The sequence below is a fragment of the Ochlerotatus camptorhynchus genome, unplaced genomic scaffold (assembly GCF_037179485.1).
Source record: "Ochlerotatus camptorhynchus isolate MF236.1 unplaced genomic scaffold, CSIRO-AGI_Acam_v1.1 ptg000429l, whole genome shotgun sequence".
NCBI lineage: Eukaryota > Metazoa > Arthropoda > Insecta > Diptera > Culicidae > Ochlerotatus > Ochlerotatus camptorhynchus.
This window is the reverse complement of record NW_027040915.1, coordinates 1083567-1100726: the sequence shown is the minus strand read 5'-3', so window position 1 is coordinate 1100726 and position 17160 is coordinate 1083567. Positions and strand designations below refer to the sequence as shown.

Sequence of the window (17160 nt, the reverse complement as noted above, 5' to 3'; positions counted from 1 at the left end):
ACGTCAACCTTCATGTCGTATTTTTTTTATGAATTCAACATATAATTATAAAAAATGCGTGATTAGGAGAAAGATCTACCTTTCTTGTTTCTAATAATAACATAAAACGTTAAATATTAGGAACAAATGATTTTATAAAACGTTTTAATTCAGCAAAGAATTATGATGTTGGTTGGACCTAAAAAATGATGATGTTTGGACCTGTTTTTGCAAATGCTAGTTTAGCTCATATTTGTTCAAAAACTTTGCTTAGAGCTTATTGGTATCATAAAAAAAAACACTTTTTATACAGTTTTTATGAATTTGCTATTTAAAAAAATCAAGAAATTTGAGTTTAATTTCGTTTTTAAAAAAGTTCACTTTCCACGCATTAGCTATTCATCATGGATCATTTTCTCGGAAATCATTGACCCGATTTGGAAATTTTTTAACGTCAAACTATGGGTATTGTGGTCCCATTGAAAGCTATCGAATATTTTTGGAATCGGTCAACTGGTTCCGGAGATATGGCCGTCACAAGTTCCAGGGTGTATGGAACATGGACCTAATTTTGACATGGAAGGAATAAAACATATCATGCGACACTTCACATTACTTCGAAATTCGATAACAAGATCAATAACAAAATTGAGTGCCTTGGACCACATTGGCCACTTTCGGGCATGTTCTGGGTGCCCCCGGAGAATCTAGGGACTTAAAATGACAGAATATCAGCTGGATAACCGGAATTAAGGTTTTATAGTTTTTTTTTTCGGAAATAAGTTTCAGTTAGCAATGTTTAGTTTGTCAACATTTTATTTGAAGTTAATGAGAAGGTGTATGAGAAGTGCTTAATGTAAATTCATATTAACAGATTCTTTCGGCGCTTTCATGGTAGTTCGGAAATCGGTGGTTACCCTTTCAGCCAATCGGACGATGGAATTCCTCCTTTAAATTTACGCCCAACTAGTGACGCAAGGTCTTTAGCAGCTTCCAAGATCTTTTTGGTCGTCTTGAGACTGCCAGAAGCAGCGCACATACAAACCCAATCCCCTAGCTGGTTCTCCAAATCAACAGTCAACACTATTTACCTTCCATATTTCTTGCCGTGGCTTCGCTTAATTTTTGCGTGAAGTGTTGTTTTCGGAATATTGTACCTTTTCTGTGCCTGATACGCGGTAAGTGATTTATTTCTTACTAAAAGAACAGTCTCTTGAAGATTTTCGACCGTTTAACTCTTTTCTTTCGCCATTTTTTTCAATCGAAGAAACTGATCACTCGGCCAAAACGAAATCGAATTTCAAATCAGCTGCGCATGAAGGTTGTAGACAAACCGAAGCGCACCTAGCGGCCGTCTTAGGAAACACATATGTCCAACCATCATCATGCGTAGGTCCAACCATAATCATATTTAGCTTTTCGAATTTCGTCAATTATTCAAACATTTTAGTGAAACCAATGGATAAATGGCATACTAACGTGTTGTTTACACCTTAAAGCAGTATTTTACTGCATGAAAATAAAAATAAATGTAAAAATATTCCTTTTTTGTATGTTTGAAAGTAAGGCATGATGACGAGCTAATGCGTGAAAAGTGAACTGTTTTGAAAACACAATTGTTTTGAGGAAAAAGAGTTTTTTATGATAGTAAAGTATCTTTGAAAATAAAAAAATTAGCGAAGATTGACTAAACTAGCGATTGACAAAATAGGTCCAACCATCATCAGTTTTTGGATAGGTCCAACCAGAATCAATTACCCTACAATCCACGAAAGGAGTACGACGCGTTTTTGCCCCGTCCGTTGATTTTCCGGAGAAATTTGGGAGATTGCGGTTCTTTTTTGGCGTGCGTCAGCTGGACGTATCATCCCCAGCATCGTCGGGTGTGTGATAGTGGAGTTCCCCCGAAAAGTGCCAGCCCGTGGATTGTGAGCCAGGGCATAGTGAAGGGTAGCGCTAATGACTTCTTTGAATTCTTTGCAGACTTTGCTTACCACGACTGCATGCTTATGAGATGAAGAAGGGCATAACAAAGAAGAACTTTGTCTTTTTGCTGTGTTTCCATTTTACATCCCTACACTGAGTGGCGCTCTTTGCGTCGGAGCCGTGGGATCGATGGCTACACATTGAGCTTTCGTTATTTCTGGGGGTGTGTCTGACGCATTTCGCGCCAAATCTTATTCGGAGCTGGCAACCCCTCTCATATTTCAATGAAACTTTCTGGATGTTTAGACTATGACTAAATAAGCACTTTTGCATACTCAGTTTTTCCAAAATTGATCTAGACTAACCTTTGAGAAGGACCAAAATTTTTCTACCGATTTTTTTTTCAAAAAAATACTATTGAAAAATGACAAATCCTTCAAAAATGTGTTTTATGGATGACTTTTAGGAAATTGTCCGAATTATCGAAAAAAAAAATACTGAAAAAATTCCATTAGAGACCTACATTGGAAAAAAAATCGATTTTAAAAATTTGAAGTCGATTTAAAAAAATGACCATGATTGATTTGGATGAAACTTTGTCTTAAGATAGGTAATTATGTTTACTACCAGCCGTCCATACATTACGAAATGGGCACTTTTAAGGATTTTTTTTTTATCAAAAACTTTTTGATGTCTGAACTGATTTTTTTTTAATTTGCTATTTTTACACAAAACTGGCAAAACTAACTAACTGGCAAAACTAAACCAGTGAAGCTCAATCAGCACTTAAGTTCACTTTTATTAATCGAGAATTTCATATGAAAATGAAATGCTCGTGATGCATTTCTCGTCAAATCATATTCGTGATTGGCAGCACCCTCTCAGAGTTCAATAAAACTTTCTGGACATGTAGACCTTGTCAACAAATATCATTCCCTTATTCTGTTGTCTACTACTGAGGCAAAACCTGATAATATGTGAGAGAAAAAAGGCAAGATTTTTCATATATCATTTATTTATATATTTTCAATGTTTGAAACCTATTTTTTAACATGCTATTTTTTCGTTTTTTTCCCATCAAGTCAAAAAATGTTGGTTCATCTTCTTAATAAGCATACCTTTTTTCCGGTTGGATATTTACTTCATTTCCAACCAATCGGCTTTTTTTTTCATAATTGGACTTCTATTATGAGATACCACGCTATGGCATGACTCAGTAATGCTCATCGTTTCATCAATTTTGTGGTCATATCCCATAGAATGTATTTTTTCTACCATCGTTGACGGTGGTCGTTGGCCCGTAACTTATTTCGGTTGCATCTTGGATTTTTTTATATTTGCACAACATTTCAATTGAGCCTTAATTTACTACTTTGGTCCATGATAATAATTTTACTACAATTTGTCTTCACAACTTTCGATATCAGATTGAGTGCTGCTTGTATGAAATCAACCTTAGTTTTATAGTCCTCATATGTAGAATGAAGTGGTAGGTATATAATGTTAATGGTTTAGGTATAAATAACAGAAGGGCATATAGAATTATGACGCGATAAGTTGACCTCCCAAATCGTTGATGATACGGAAGAAGATCTCAATTTAAATTTTATTCATATCTATTTCTTTATGGATAATTTTAGCTAAAAATGCTAAGTTGCTATAGAAGTATCGGATTTTGCCTCAATAGTAGACAATATAAACAATTTTATTATTTTCTAATGATATAAGCCCTTTTCAAATGAAATTCTCGATTAATCCAAGTGATTAGTTGCTGATTAGACAAAATTGAATCACAAATTGAGCTTCATTGGGTTCTGAGATGATTTTGAGCTTCACTGGTTTAGTTTTGTGTGGAAATGGTACGTTAAAAAAAAACAGTTCAGACATGAAAAACTTTTTGTAAGAAAAACTTTTTTTCCTTAAAAGTGCCCATCTCGCGATGTATGGACGGATGGTAGTAAACATAATTACCTTTATTAAAGCAGAGTTTGATCCAAATCAAACATGGCCATTTTTTTTATCCACTTTAAATTTAAAAAATCTTTTTTTTTCAGTGTAAGTCTCAATTTAATAAAACTTGGAAAATTTCCTAAAAGTCATCCATACAACACATTTTTTTAGGAGTTGTAATTTTTCCATAATATATAAACTGAGTATGCACAAGTGCTTATTTAGTCAAAGTCTACACATCCAGAAATTTTCATTGAAATCTGAGAGGGTGTTGCCAGCTTCGATTCGATTTGGCGCGAAATGCGTCGTCTGTGTTCTCTTCTCCGCTGCTTTACACTTGTGCAGGGTGAAAAACAAGCCAACTTTGTATTTGCTTGATTCTCACTTTGTTTATTTCCGAAAATCAGTACATTGCGCGCATTGAGTGATCAGATGACAGCCCTGATTGTAGTTGAATAAACAGCCAACATAACAAAAAATATAAGGAAAAAATACTCCTTGGATATCACAAAAATAACTGATTTAGTTATCATTGAAAGGCGGCTCCGGTGGTGTAGTGGTAAGCGTATGATTGCCTCTCACCCAGCAGGCCTGGGTTCTATCCCAGTCGGCGCCGCCAGGATGTTATGAGGCATATCATCTCTGATCACGCATTTGGTCCCCGGTTCATGTTTCGATGGGTCAATAGGTAGGGTCCAGGTGCGGGAGCTGTCTCACTGGCGTCGCATTGAAATTGTAAGAAGTACCCATACACATATTGCAAATGATCCATAAAACATTCAGCAATGAACCTTAAACTAATGAAAGTGATCCATACACGTAGAGAAATTATTTTTAAATTCAAATGGATATATTTTGACTCAGGGCCTAATATATTTTTGATGTTGTTTCAAATATATTATTCGGTTAATTCAAAGAAAAATATTTTTGAATCAACAAACCGGTTGTAGAGTCAATAATCTGTTTGTTGATTCTAAAAACCATTTTGTTGATTCAAAAATATGTTTTGTTGAAATAGTGATACAATATCCTTGAATCAATAACAAAATACATTAGGCCCTGAAACAAAAATCAATTTTTCTGCGTGTAGAAAATCAAGTTTGCGCTCTTAAAAATATAGGCATGATCCATAAATTAGACGTATACTGTTCATGTTTTGGACACTAACTTTTTGATTTTTTTTCCATAAACCTTGAAAAGATGTTCCATTACTACCTAGCTACTTAGATTTATTGACATAACTGTTTTTTTTTAGTTAGAAGTGCGAAGCGACGGGTTAGCGTCTAGAATTAGCTTCCATAAAAAGTTTCCATATTAATCTTCTTAACACTCTGAACACGATGCCTCTGGTCAAATGTGTAACGGAAAACTTGGAATGTTTGAAAAATCATAGCTCAGCTATTTATTGACGAATTTCAAATCTATGGGCGCTACTTCAAACTTAAGACTTTAAAGATTTATTGAGTATTAATAGGTTCAAAATCTATTGATAAATAACGGCACCGGTGGTGTAGTGGTAAGCGTGATTACCTCTCATCCCAGCAGGCCTGGGTTCAATCCCAGTCGGCGCCGCCGGGATGTTCTGAGGCATAACATCTCTGATCACGCCTTCCTTCGGATGGGAAGTAAAGCCGTTGGTCCCCGGTTCATGAGTTGATGGGTCGATAGGTAGGGTCCAGGTGTGGGAGCTACCTTCCTGGCACGTCGGTAGCATTGGTGCTCAGCACGGAAAACAAGATCGACGGAAAAAACAAACCAAAAAAAAAAAAAAATCTATTGATAAATTGCTGAGTAATGATTTTTCAAACATTACCAATTTTCCGATGCTTATTCTAGATGCTCGCCTATCGCTCCGTTCTTCTGACAAAAAAAAAACAAGGGGAAAACAGAAAACCAGAGTAGCTACGCCGTAATGGGCAATTTTCCAAGGATAATGGTTCAAATTTAAAAAAAAAATGGTGTCCAAAACGTGAACAATACAGGAGAAATGGCTCTAATGTTGGCCTATGGATCTAAGATTGGGCCCATCGCTAAAAATCTGCTATTTATCAATTTTGTCTAGATGTACGCGTCATTGGGACAGTACCAATGGATATTTTTGGTTGCTATTGAAAATTTAGTCGATTGCTGAATTTATATATGGGTCCAAATTAGGGACACTTAAGCCGACATTACATACATTTCGCTTATGTCTAATTTATGGATCGTGCCTATATTTTTAAGTGCGCAAGCTTGATTTTCTATGGATTCTATGGTTCATAGCTGAATGTTTTATGGATCATTTGCAATATGTGTATGAGTTATTCGTGCAATTTCAATGCTCATTCTTTCGAAATTTAGCGGTACATTTTTACAATTGTGTTGCTAAATTTTACATAAATTATGGATCATATTGATATTTTTTAAGGATCATTCACACTTTTTAAGAGATTTAGGGGGCCCCACAATAAAAAATAGACCAGGGGCTCCAAGGGTGGCTAAGACGACTTGTGACTTGTGAAATCTTCCTCCTTATCCCGACTGCTGCAGACCTTTGAGTTCAGGCACCTATGGTTCACACTTTTACGACTGTTGAAGAATTGCACGAGCTTGGAGAATCATATCCCGCTTTGTAACTCGATTGAAAAGTTCTCGCTTTTCTTTAATTGTAGTCGTAGTTTATGGTGATAATTTGTCAGATGAATGTTGTTCAAAACATCCTTGCCGTATGGCTCAATCGCAAAACCATCAAGGAAGGAGTCCAGGACTCACGGTCCCACCAGTCTATTTGGTAAGGAAACCATTTCTCGTGTCGTCGAGGCACAGTGCCAGTGGGACGAAATCAAAAATAGTGGGACATGGCTATTTGCGACGAAAATATTGAGTGTTTTCTGAGTACTTTAATTGAGTAGTGAACATTCTTGATTAAGGGGGGTATATACTTAGAAAAATAAATTAACTTTTTTATGTCTTATTGAAATTGATGAACATCTATGGAAACATTGTAGATGAAGTCATTTTAAGAAACTTTGTTCAAGACGCCTATTTGCTATCTCTCAAGTGAACGAAGGTATAGGGTGAAAATGGAATACAAACGGTAGTACCCCCTTAAAACCGTTTTTAACCATAACTTTTTAGTTTGATTTTTTTTAATTTTCAATGTTCTACAAAGCTGCAAGTGATCTAGAAATGCACTTTTTCCAACACTAACTTTAAAGGGGTGTATATTGCAGGTTAGCAGGTATTAGCAGCTAAACTCAACGTAATTTCTTTTAGCAACTTATACCCAACTGCTACATATACAATTCATAGGGGGATCCAAGAAGATGCCTAATGAATTTTCTAGTAAAGTACCACAATGTTTTGGTACGTTTTGCTGATTTCATGACCAAGTATGTACATTATAGTGGGTTACAGCTTCGACAAAGTTGTTTGGTATAGTATTCTCAATCTAAGTCCGAGTTTTAGTGAAAAATCAATATTTGGAATTTTGGTAAGCAAATGAATAGGATCGTTCCGTTTTCCCATACCAAATTTGAAATTCTCCCACAAATCGAGATTATAACCAAATTCGTTCAAATTTTGGAGAGCTGTTGGGACCAGAAAAAGCCTAAAAATAAAAAAGAGCAGTGGTAAACCCACTTCAATGCAAACATTTTTAAAAATGGTCATAAAACAGCAACACGTAACAAGACATTGAGGTACTTTTTAGAAAATTAAAAAAAAATAATAGGGACATAAATCCTTAAACATCTGTTTGGTTTGTTTTTGTTTTTTTTGCAGCAGTGTGCAGTTTTAGAGCACTTACAACTTTTGAGAATATAAAAAAATTGGAAAATTCAAACTAAAAAGTTATTGTAAAAAACGGGTTTTAAGGAGGTACTACCATTTGTACTTCATTTTCACCCTATAGCTTCGTCTTGAGAGATGAAAAATTGACGTCTTGGACAAAGTTTGTTAGAATGACTTCATCTACAAATACCATAGACGATCATCAATTTTAACAAGACATAAAAAAGTTATTTTTTTATCTTAGTGTATAGCCCCCTTTAGCAAAAAAATTTCACCAGTGCAATAAAGTATTTTAAAATTGAAGAAACATTTTAGAAGCCATTTCTCACTCAATAGTTTCATCGCAAATAACCATGTCCCCCTATTTTGATTTCGTCCCACTGTGCGAGGCTTCGCCTTACACCGATATGTTGGACGTCGCTAAGAAATGCAAGCTGCTGAGCTTAGTGCATGGTCCACTTTGCGTGCCTTGGCACACTATTCGATTGGTCGCATATTACACTTATCCTATAGGATTCAAATTTTCGGAAGGGAGGTCATCATGGTCGTCGTCTGTAAGATCAGTCCCAACTTTCTGCTTATTTCTACCATTTCCACCATCCAAAGACTTTCACTCAAAAGTCATGTCATGTCCCTCAATTTCTTCCAAATAGTTTTACTTAAGCAATCAGAATAAGAACGTTGAAGTAGATGACAGTTGCCAGTTTGCAATCTACGAAATATTTCGTTTCAAACGCATTTTGGGATTTAATAAATAGCTGACCTTTCAAAGACCTTTTTCTACAAAGTATCAATCTATTTAACACACAAATCATCCAATCGATGTTCCAGCTTTTATCTATACTGTATCTATCGTATAGAATTTTGATGATTTTTTAGCCGTTTATTAAAAGCCATTTACAACCTATGTTCACTGTACCCCCAGTTCCTTTACATTTGCCAGTTTTTGTTGCCACAATGGTAAAAAGACCCACATCTACCTCAATTCATTTCATACAAACCCCCCATCAAAGTCAATTATCCATTTGACCGACTTCAACACGCCTCCCTCGCACTGCTCAAAACAGATGGGAACTGTTCATATGCTTGGGTAAAGTACTTACGTACGGTTAATAAATTCACGTGTGAAAAACATTATTTACCTAACTAGCCGCATCAATTTTAGTTGCTGCTGCCTTTGTGTTTCGTCTTCCAACCATCGCATCGGACACCTCTTCACCAAATTACCTACCACTGGAAACCATGAGTAATGTGATGGTGCCTGATGGTAGACAGCAGCAGCGACGCCGCAGCCACCGGCCTTTTCAAATAAAGTTGCCTATAGGATCGCGTTGACTGTAACCTCCGCTCAAATTAGCCCCTTGCTAATAGTTTTTACCGGTTTAACAGTAGGTACTTACTTACTGCAACAGTAATTCTAGCAACATGTTGTTTTCGCAGCACGATAGTCGCTCAATCAGCGTGAGGGGCCTATTATGAGATGGGTGCGGGTAGGTGGGTAGGCATGTGCAGCATCAGTTTGGCAGCCGCGTGAACTAGTGAACTTTTGCAACATTCTTAACTCGTGAGGAATTAATATGAAGTTGATTTCCATCAGAATTAAATGCTAACGTAAATTAGTGGAATGTTGCTAGGGGAGAAGCTCTGCTTGGACGGGCATTGCGTAAAATCGAAGAGGCTGCTCAGATTATGATCAATTGCTATAGGATATATTTATTTAAAAAGATATATTAGATGCATCCTTGGGATTCCCAGCTACCTAGAAGATTTGTGCAACTGAGGCATTGGTTCTGATTTCTTTAGAAATGAATTTGAAATTATACTGAAGCCAACTTCTATCTAAAGCATGGCCCACTTAGTAAAGGAACAACACCATTTGGGTCTATTTCGGATTTGAAAACGGGTTTCGCTCAACTACCTATTCCTTATATTTAAGAAAAAAAAAATACGAAGCGAATTATTCATCGCGGTTTCAAATGAATATTCGAACTTGTCCCTCAATACGACACATTAAGCGGCGCAGAAGGGTCTCGTCTACTGTTTTGGGGATTGTATCCCACCAATTTTTCATCTGAGCTGCCGTTTTGATGACAGTACCTTTTACTTTCAGTTTCCTCTTCATAATTACCCTGAACTGGGAACAATTGGGTGGATTGAGGGTAATCGGAACAAAATGAACTCCGTTGTCATTTTACCATTGTTCTACTTCCCGGCTGTAGTGACAACTCGCAGTATCTGGCCAAAATGTCACTGGACCATCATGTGACTGGATGAAGGGCAGAATTCTTCTGGCCGCAGCTACAAATTCTCTGCCTGAATCGGCCAAGGACACCTTCTCGAGCCTTCGCCTTGTAACATTTTGGTCCTGGAGGTTGTTAGAAGTCAGCCTTTACACAGGTTTCATTATCCATAAGTATACACCCACTGGACTTGGTCAGCAGGTTGTCATACAGCTTTCAAGCAAGGGTTCTAGCAACGGTTTTCTTCTTCTTCCTTTATTTAGGAGATTTTTAGCCGTAGGCTAGTTCATCTTCGTAAAGGGTGGCAAGCCTTAGAAAGAGGTCCCCCAGCCACATTGCTCGAGTATCATGCTACTTCAACCTTTGATAATCTACTTAGCTAAAACATATAAACAGCTAGTACAATAACACAGTAAACAGCATACGAAAAAGACAGAATAAAGGATACAAAAAAAGAAGAACAAATTATAAAATGAACAAAAAAAAAAAAACCAATAACAAAACATAGGTCCACTTTAGGAGGTCCTTGGGGGCCCCGTCCAGTGGGGATGTCCGAACGGCCGAAAGAATCGATGGTGCTAAATCCTGAAGTAGAGCTTCGCCGCCTTCAAAAAGTGCAGTACAGCTGCTTGAGTTGAGGGAACGTCTGCTAGCGTGTCCCGCTGGCAGGCAGACCGTGGAGGCAACGAAGGTACTCGAATTGTGGACATACGCATAACACGTGCTCCACCGTCGAAGGAATTTGGCAGAATTCACAGGTCTTCCTGAAATCCCGTGAGATTAGGGAGTGTCCTGTCCGGAGTCTGGAAAAAAAAATCCTCTCGCAGGTTTGCAAGGTCCGTCCACTTTCCGTGTCACCTTTAATTTTTCTAATAAACGGAAGTCTGGCACTGGACCATTCCGTTGCCCACGCTGTCCGCACTGTGCAAGTGATCCATCTCTTCACGTCTTGCAACGGTACCTTGTGCGAGTACCGAGGACCTGACCCGGCTATGTTGTCCGCTTCGATGTTCCCTGGGATCCCGCAGTGTCCGGGAATCCATGCGTATGTAGTGTTTGGTGGTGCAACCTTCAAGATGCCCTGGATCTAGGGGTGGACCGGGACCTCCGACGAAAGGGCCTGAATAACACTGTGGGAGTCCGACAGGATCAGGATTGGGCGATCCGCAGGAACCGTGGCGGCAAGAAGAATAGCCGCTGCTTCTGCCGAGAACACCGAACATTGTTTTGGGGGGCTTCTACTCGTTGGGGGAATGTCACCAGCGATTCCCATTCCGACTCCAGCTCTAGATCTTGACCCGTCCGTGTAACGATGCATGTAGTTTAGGTACCGATCTCCTAAGGGCTACGGAATTGTCCCCGGCTCTGAACTTCTCCTTTATCGGGCTGTCGATGTTTGGTGCGGGAGATTGTCAACTCTCCGTACCAGTGAATCTTGGCTACTGGGGGGAGCTCTGCGTTGGCGATTGTACGGAGAACTCTGTCCCCCTCGCTGAGGCGGCAGATTCTGTCGTTTCCGGCGGTATTTGCTGAAAATGGAGTGGCTTTGTTGGCAATAGCTGCGTAGATGCGGTACCGGAAAGGGAGAGTGCCGGCTTCGACACATCTGGCATCGGCTGGCGTCGAGGGTAGGAGACCGGAGATGAAGCTATTGTACACCGGAGCGAGTATTTGTATTGCCTTTTCGGTAGCGATGCATGTCAGCTTCAGTCCATACATCAGCCGGCTGTCTACGATGGTCCGGGCAACACGGAAACGTACTTCTCTGTTCTTGGACCGGTGGGAACGGGATATTGTCCGGATGAGGTTGATCCTGCTGCGACAGCTGGCCTTAACCCCTTGGAGGTGCTGTTCAAAACTCAGCGACCGGTCAATGACAACCCCCAGCAGTTTCACAGTTTTCTTCAATGGGATAGCTTGATCTTTATGGAAGGTCCGCAGACCCGATGTCGGTACTGGCAAACGTGGCACCTAGCGTTCTTTCCAGCAGACAGCTGAAAACCTTTCGAAGCGGCCCATCTAGCTACGGCGGAAACCTCTGCTTGGGCTCTAATCCTCGTTCGTCCCGGAGTTTGACCTGTGGCTACGATTAGCACGTCGTCTGCGTACACGCAAATGTAGATGTTCGCTGGTAACCGCTCGAAGACACTGTTCATGGCTACCAGGAACAAAGTGACAGCGATCACTGAACCTTGGGGAACGCAGGTTTCCTCGCTGAAGTGCGGGATTTGGTATTACCTACCGAGACTCGGAAGGATCTGCCAGTCAGGAAATTTTGGACGAAATGGATGATATGGCCGCTAAGTCCCCAGCTGACGAGTTGCTTCAGTACCGCGGGCGTTCCATGTACGGTTGAAGGCTTTCGCAATGTCCAGGGAAACCAACTCTGTATGGAGACCATTATCCTTGGCATCCTTGAGGAGCTCTCCTAGCGTCGCAAAATACGTAGATGTACCGTAGCCTTGCAAGAATGCGTGTTGGCGATGGTCTAGAAAGCCGCCAGACTCGAGAAACTGCTTCAGTCGTTGACCATCCGCTCGAAAACCTTTGCCATGCAGCAGGTGAGCGCAATGGGTCGGAACTTCACCACATTCCGTGTCGGCTTGTTTGCTTTGGGGATGGGGACAACCAAGCTCTCCCTCCAATGCTATGGATACGAGTCTGTCTGCCAAAGCTGATTGAAGAGTTCCAGCATTTTTACTTTAACCGGGATAGGCAGGTTCTTGAGCAGCGGGTAGCTGATCTCGTTTGGGCCGGCTGATTTCCCGTTGCTTCTACTAAGCGCGAACTGAAGCTCCTGCCAGGTGAAATCGTGGTTGATCCTCAGGTTGTTCGTGTCCGGAGAAACTCGAAAACTGCTTACGGACGAAGTCGATGGGTTTGCTAGCCGTTGAAAGGTCGCCTCGTACTTGGAAATCGCAGAGAGGTCAGCGAAATAGTCGGAGACTGCAGCGCCGTTTACCTGTATATGCAGTGTGGCCGTACGGCGCTTGCCACTGAGGGCGTTGACCTTACCCCAGAACTACTACTACTACTACTACTTACTTCTACTTTTACTTCTACTTCTACTTCTACTTCTACTTCTACTTCTACTTCTACTTCTACTTCTACTTCTACTTCTACTTCTACTTCTACTTCTACTTCTACTTCTACTTCTACTTCTACTTCTACTTCAACTTCTACTTCTACCTCTACTTCTACTTCTACTTCTACTTCTACCTCTACTTCTACTTCTACTTCTACTTCTACTTCTACTTCTACTTCTACTTCTACTTCTACTTCTACTTCTACTTCCACTTCTACTTCTACTTCTACTTCTACTTCTACTTCTACTTCTACTTCTACTTCTACTTCTACTTCTTCTTCTTATAATTTTAGTACTTCTTCTTCTTATTATTTTTCTTCTTTTTCTTTCCTTTATTCAACGTCGGTCTTTGAACCAAAACATCCGCAATACTTCGAGTAATTATTGCATTGCTCGAGCTCTTCAACAATATTCAATCGAATTTCGAATGATTTTCATATGGTTGAATTCGTCGTCAGATTAGGGCCCATGCATTCATTATGTCACGCTAAATCGAACAAAAAATTACCACCCCCCCCCCTCGTGACGTTTTTCCTATACCTAATGCATTGCTTGTCACAAAATCTGGATACAGTTACAGATATAAATTCCCTCCAGAGTTTACAGTTGCCTCACAGCGATATAAATGTGGAAAAGCTCAGGCGTCTACCTCTTAGTTCGCCTTTTTGACCACCTAAAATATTCATAAGTATTACCAGCAATCAAGAGTTAATGAACAATCAACAAAGTATCCTATTACACTAGCAACCCAGCAGTCTGATGCTATCATAATTTTCAGCAATGTCAGGAATGCTCACGAACCTCCAACATTAGCCAGAAAACTTACTACTTACTCAAGGTATCTTCCAAATAAGCTTCAAAATTGCATTTTTTTTATCAAATGTTAAATTCAGTCCTCTATAATCGCAATACGCGCACGAGGCTCAAACCTTTGTCGACAACTTTTTTTAATTAATCTACTACTATTAAATCAAATATTAAAAATCCATCATCACTATCGTGGTGAACAAAAATAGTTTTTACAGTGCTACAATAATTATTAAAAAGTCATTATGACAGCTATCCATCCATCCATGGGCAATAACCCGTTATAGATAACTTCGTCAAGATGCATAATTTGTCAATTCATAAAAAATCACTGGATAACTATTCAAAAGACAGTTTTAACGTGTGAAATGTAGTGTCTTTTAAATTCTGTAGGTGTTGCTGAACGTTTGATATGTCTAGGCATCGAATTGAAAACATTTATTCCCTTAAATATAATGAGTTTTGTGAAGCACAAGTCAAGAAATGTGGTGTTCTTATTTCAACCGAGTTTCTGGTATTATACCTATGAAAGTCACTTCCTCTTTCAATTCGATCACACAAATATCGAGGCAGCAAACCATTAACTACTTTAAAAATCAACATTTACGGCAATCGAATGTGCAGCTTCCAGTGCGAGCGTTTTATGAACTGAAAAAATACACTGTTATTGTTATTGTTGTTGTCAACAAACAGACGTCAAAAGCTTCCAAAAACGTCCACTAGGAGCGCGCTAATAAGCAAAATAGTTTGTTCCATTACTAAGTGGGCCATGCTTTACTGACCAGATGCTATTTGTTACCAGAAATTCTAGGATGTTTTACCATCAAAAACTGTAGAGCTTTACAGTAATCTACACACTTAGAAATTATCGCCGACTTCGGTAATTTTTACCGAAATCTGAACAGCTTAACTGTTCGGTAAAATTTATGCAATTCAATTCAATTGCTTTTCAGCTACTTTGAAACTAAATCTCCACTAAAATGACAAGATTTGATCATTTCAACAAGGTTGAACATGTTTTGAAATTATTTTCAAAGGCTATTGACTTTAAAATGAAGGTCAAAGTTTTACCGAACACGAAAACAAAATCTTAGTGTGTATAAAACAGGAATGTCAATAATTTGCGTATTAAAATATTTACGAACATTCTAAGAGTTGTAAGTTTGTATGTGATTAGTGTCAACCATAAACTAGTCATCTACAGCAAATCAGCTCAATTGTTTGAAGGACAGCTGAAAAATGGCTGTGGATGGACGATACCACCCACCACCCATCACATAGACGGAGGGATTAGTGTAAACAAAACGAGAACTCTCAACAATGCATCAACTACATACCTGTTCAGATCAATTATATCAAGCAGTACGACACAAAAAGCAACCATCACACGACGACCGGCACTACACACTTTTCGCAACCACCAACAACGACTCTCCAAATGTAATACTTTGGCACCATGTGAAGTGATGATTCCCATTTCAAGAGATTGTTTATCTATTATTAAGTTGTTCATTTTCGTTACAGGTTTCAAGAGCAATCATAACTACGGTGAGTAGCAAAACGGTCGATTGCCTTTGTTTCGAATGGTTTGTTGTGCTACTAAGCAGTTTGGCTTCCACTCACTTCCAAATTGATCAATAGCTTCTCGATACGCTTGTGTAGTGCTTACTAACAACAAATCTGGATCCTTATTAATGTTTATGATACTGATTCTGGGGGTACAATTTTGTTGCGAACAAACTCATCAATGGAGCTCGTGAGATTTACCTAATATCAAGTGACGCAATTATTTGTTGATTGAACCTGATGACCCAGCTAGGCAGGCATCCATCCATTCCAGTTCGTCATAAACAACCGCATTAGCAGCGGAAAATTCCTCATAATTTACCATTTGAATGCTCCGAAATAATCGATTGATTCCCAAATCGTTTTTTAAAGTCTTGGGATCGCCTATAGGTTTGATATGGCTATGCAGATTCCATACCGTTTTCCAATTGTCATCTGCATATCGATCGTGATTGAAAGAGAAACTTTCTACAGCAGATCCACCCTCCCAAGAGGCGTGCCTATTCATTAGCAGGTTTAATACCAACGATAACCTATCGAGATCGATTGATGCGGCGCGTTTCCGTAACGTCTCACGAACGAATCGAAACCAAGCCAGGCCTCCACCTGTTGTTGGTGTCTTGACGATGCACAGTGGGCCAGAAATTCAATTTAGGCGACGAACGCAATACCTCTTAAACGAAACATTTTCGAGGATTGGTACTTTTGAAGAAGTTTCTCGCTATAACGGAAACTATCTATTAGCTCAAACAGGTAGTTCGCAACTCATCCGCTTAGATGGCGATAAAATCCAAATTTTTACTCTGACATTGTTTATCTTAATAAAATAAGCAACTTTTCTGAAAACGAGAAAGTTCCACAGCCTGCTGTTTCCGAGTTATTTGGAGAACAAAGACAACAAAATTGGTGACAAAATTATGAAATGTTTTTCATTATGTTTGGCAAACATCTTACATTATATCACCATGTTTAAAATTTCGGAAACGTAGTCCAAAACTATGAAGAATGCCAATTGGTTTGGAAAACTTTTTCGATTTTGACGTGAAATTTTAATAGCTGGCCCATAGTTTGGCGACGTTTGCAAGGTTGGATCGGTTACGTATTATTCCACACACCATACCGCCCAGACAGCCATTGGAAAGAGATACAGATTATACATTTTCTCATCCATGTTTGGTTAATTATCGAAACGCTTTATTTCTGTTTGTTAGAGTGTTGGTCCACATGGGCAAATTCGGGTGAGTATTTCAGTTTATTATCTCAAGGGGTTAGTGAAATAAGAAATTTCCTATGATGAATATAAATTAAAGCGATCCACTTAATCAATTGCTTTTTAACATTCAAACAATCTAAGCTCCATGATATTTTAATTCAAGTTTATGTTAATTAAGTCAGTAAGCTAGTTTTCCGTTTTAATTGATGTGACATTTTGATTTGTGATTTCAAAATGCTAGTTGATAGACGAAAATTCAGCGGTAAGAACACCTCAACAACTTTAAATTCAGTGTTCTTTGTTCGATATTCTGATTAAACTGCTGTCTAGAGCACAATCTACATTTACGAGTCTTTTTAGCATTTGATTACTGCACGAAAGCTTCCACACATCATCAAACATGGATCATAAATCATAAGCCAATTTAGTATGTTTTTATGGATTCCCTCCATCAGTCATGGTGATGTGATGGCACATTCACACCAGCCAGTTGGTGGGTGAATCAATGCAATAGCCGTTTGAATCAATCTATATGTTATGAAATATTGAATCTGTCAAAAAACAAGCAGTCGACTTTATTAGGCCACCCCACGATGGAATTAAGTCGTTAACATTTGTTTTAC

At 38.9% G+C, this 17160-nt stretch overlaps 1 protein-coding gene across 1 annotated transcript in view; it reads left to right on the top strand.

Annotated features, from left to right (window-relative positions):
- Positions 1-17160, top strand: part of LOC135711284 (uncharacterized) — a 152258-nt gene that overhangs the window by 46023 nt on the left and 89075 nt on the right. Inside the window, exon 3 of the mRNA XM_065234089.1 lies at positions 15283-15306. Within this exon, the coding sequence (XP_065090161.1) occupies positions 15283-15306 (24 nt within the window). The remainder of the gene's footprint in view (positions 1-15282; positions 15307-17160) is intronic.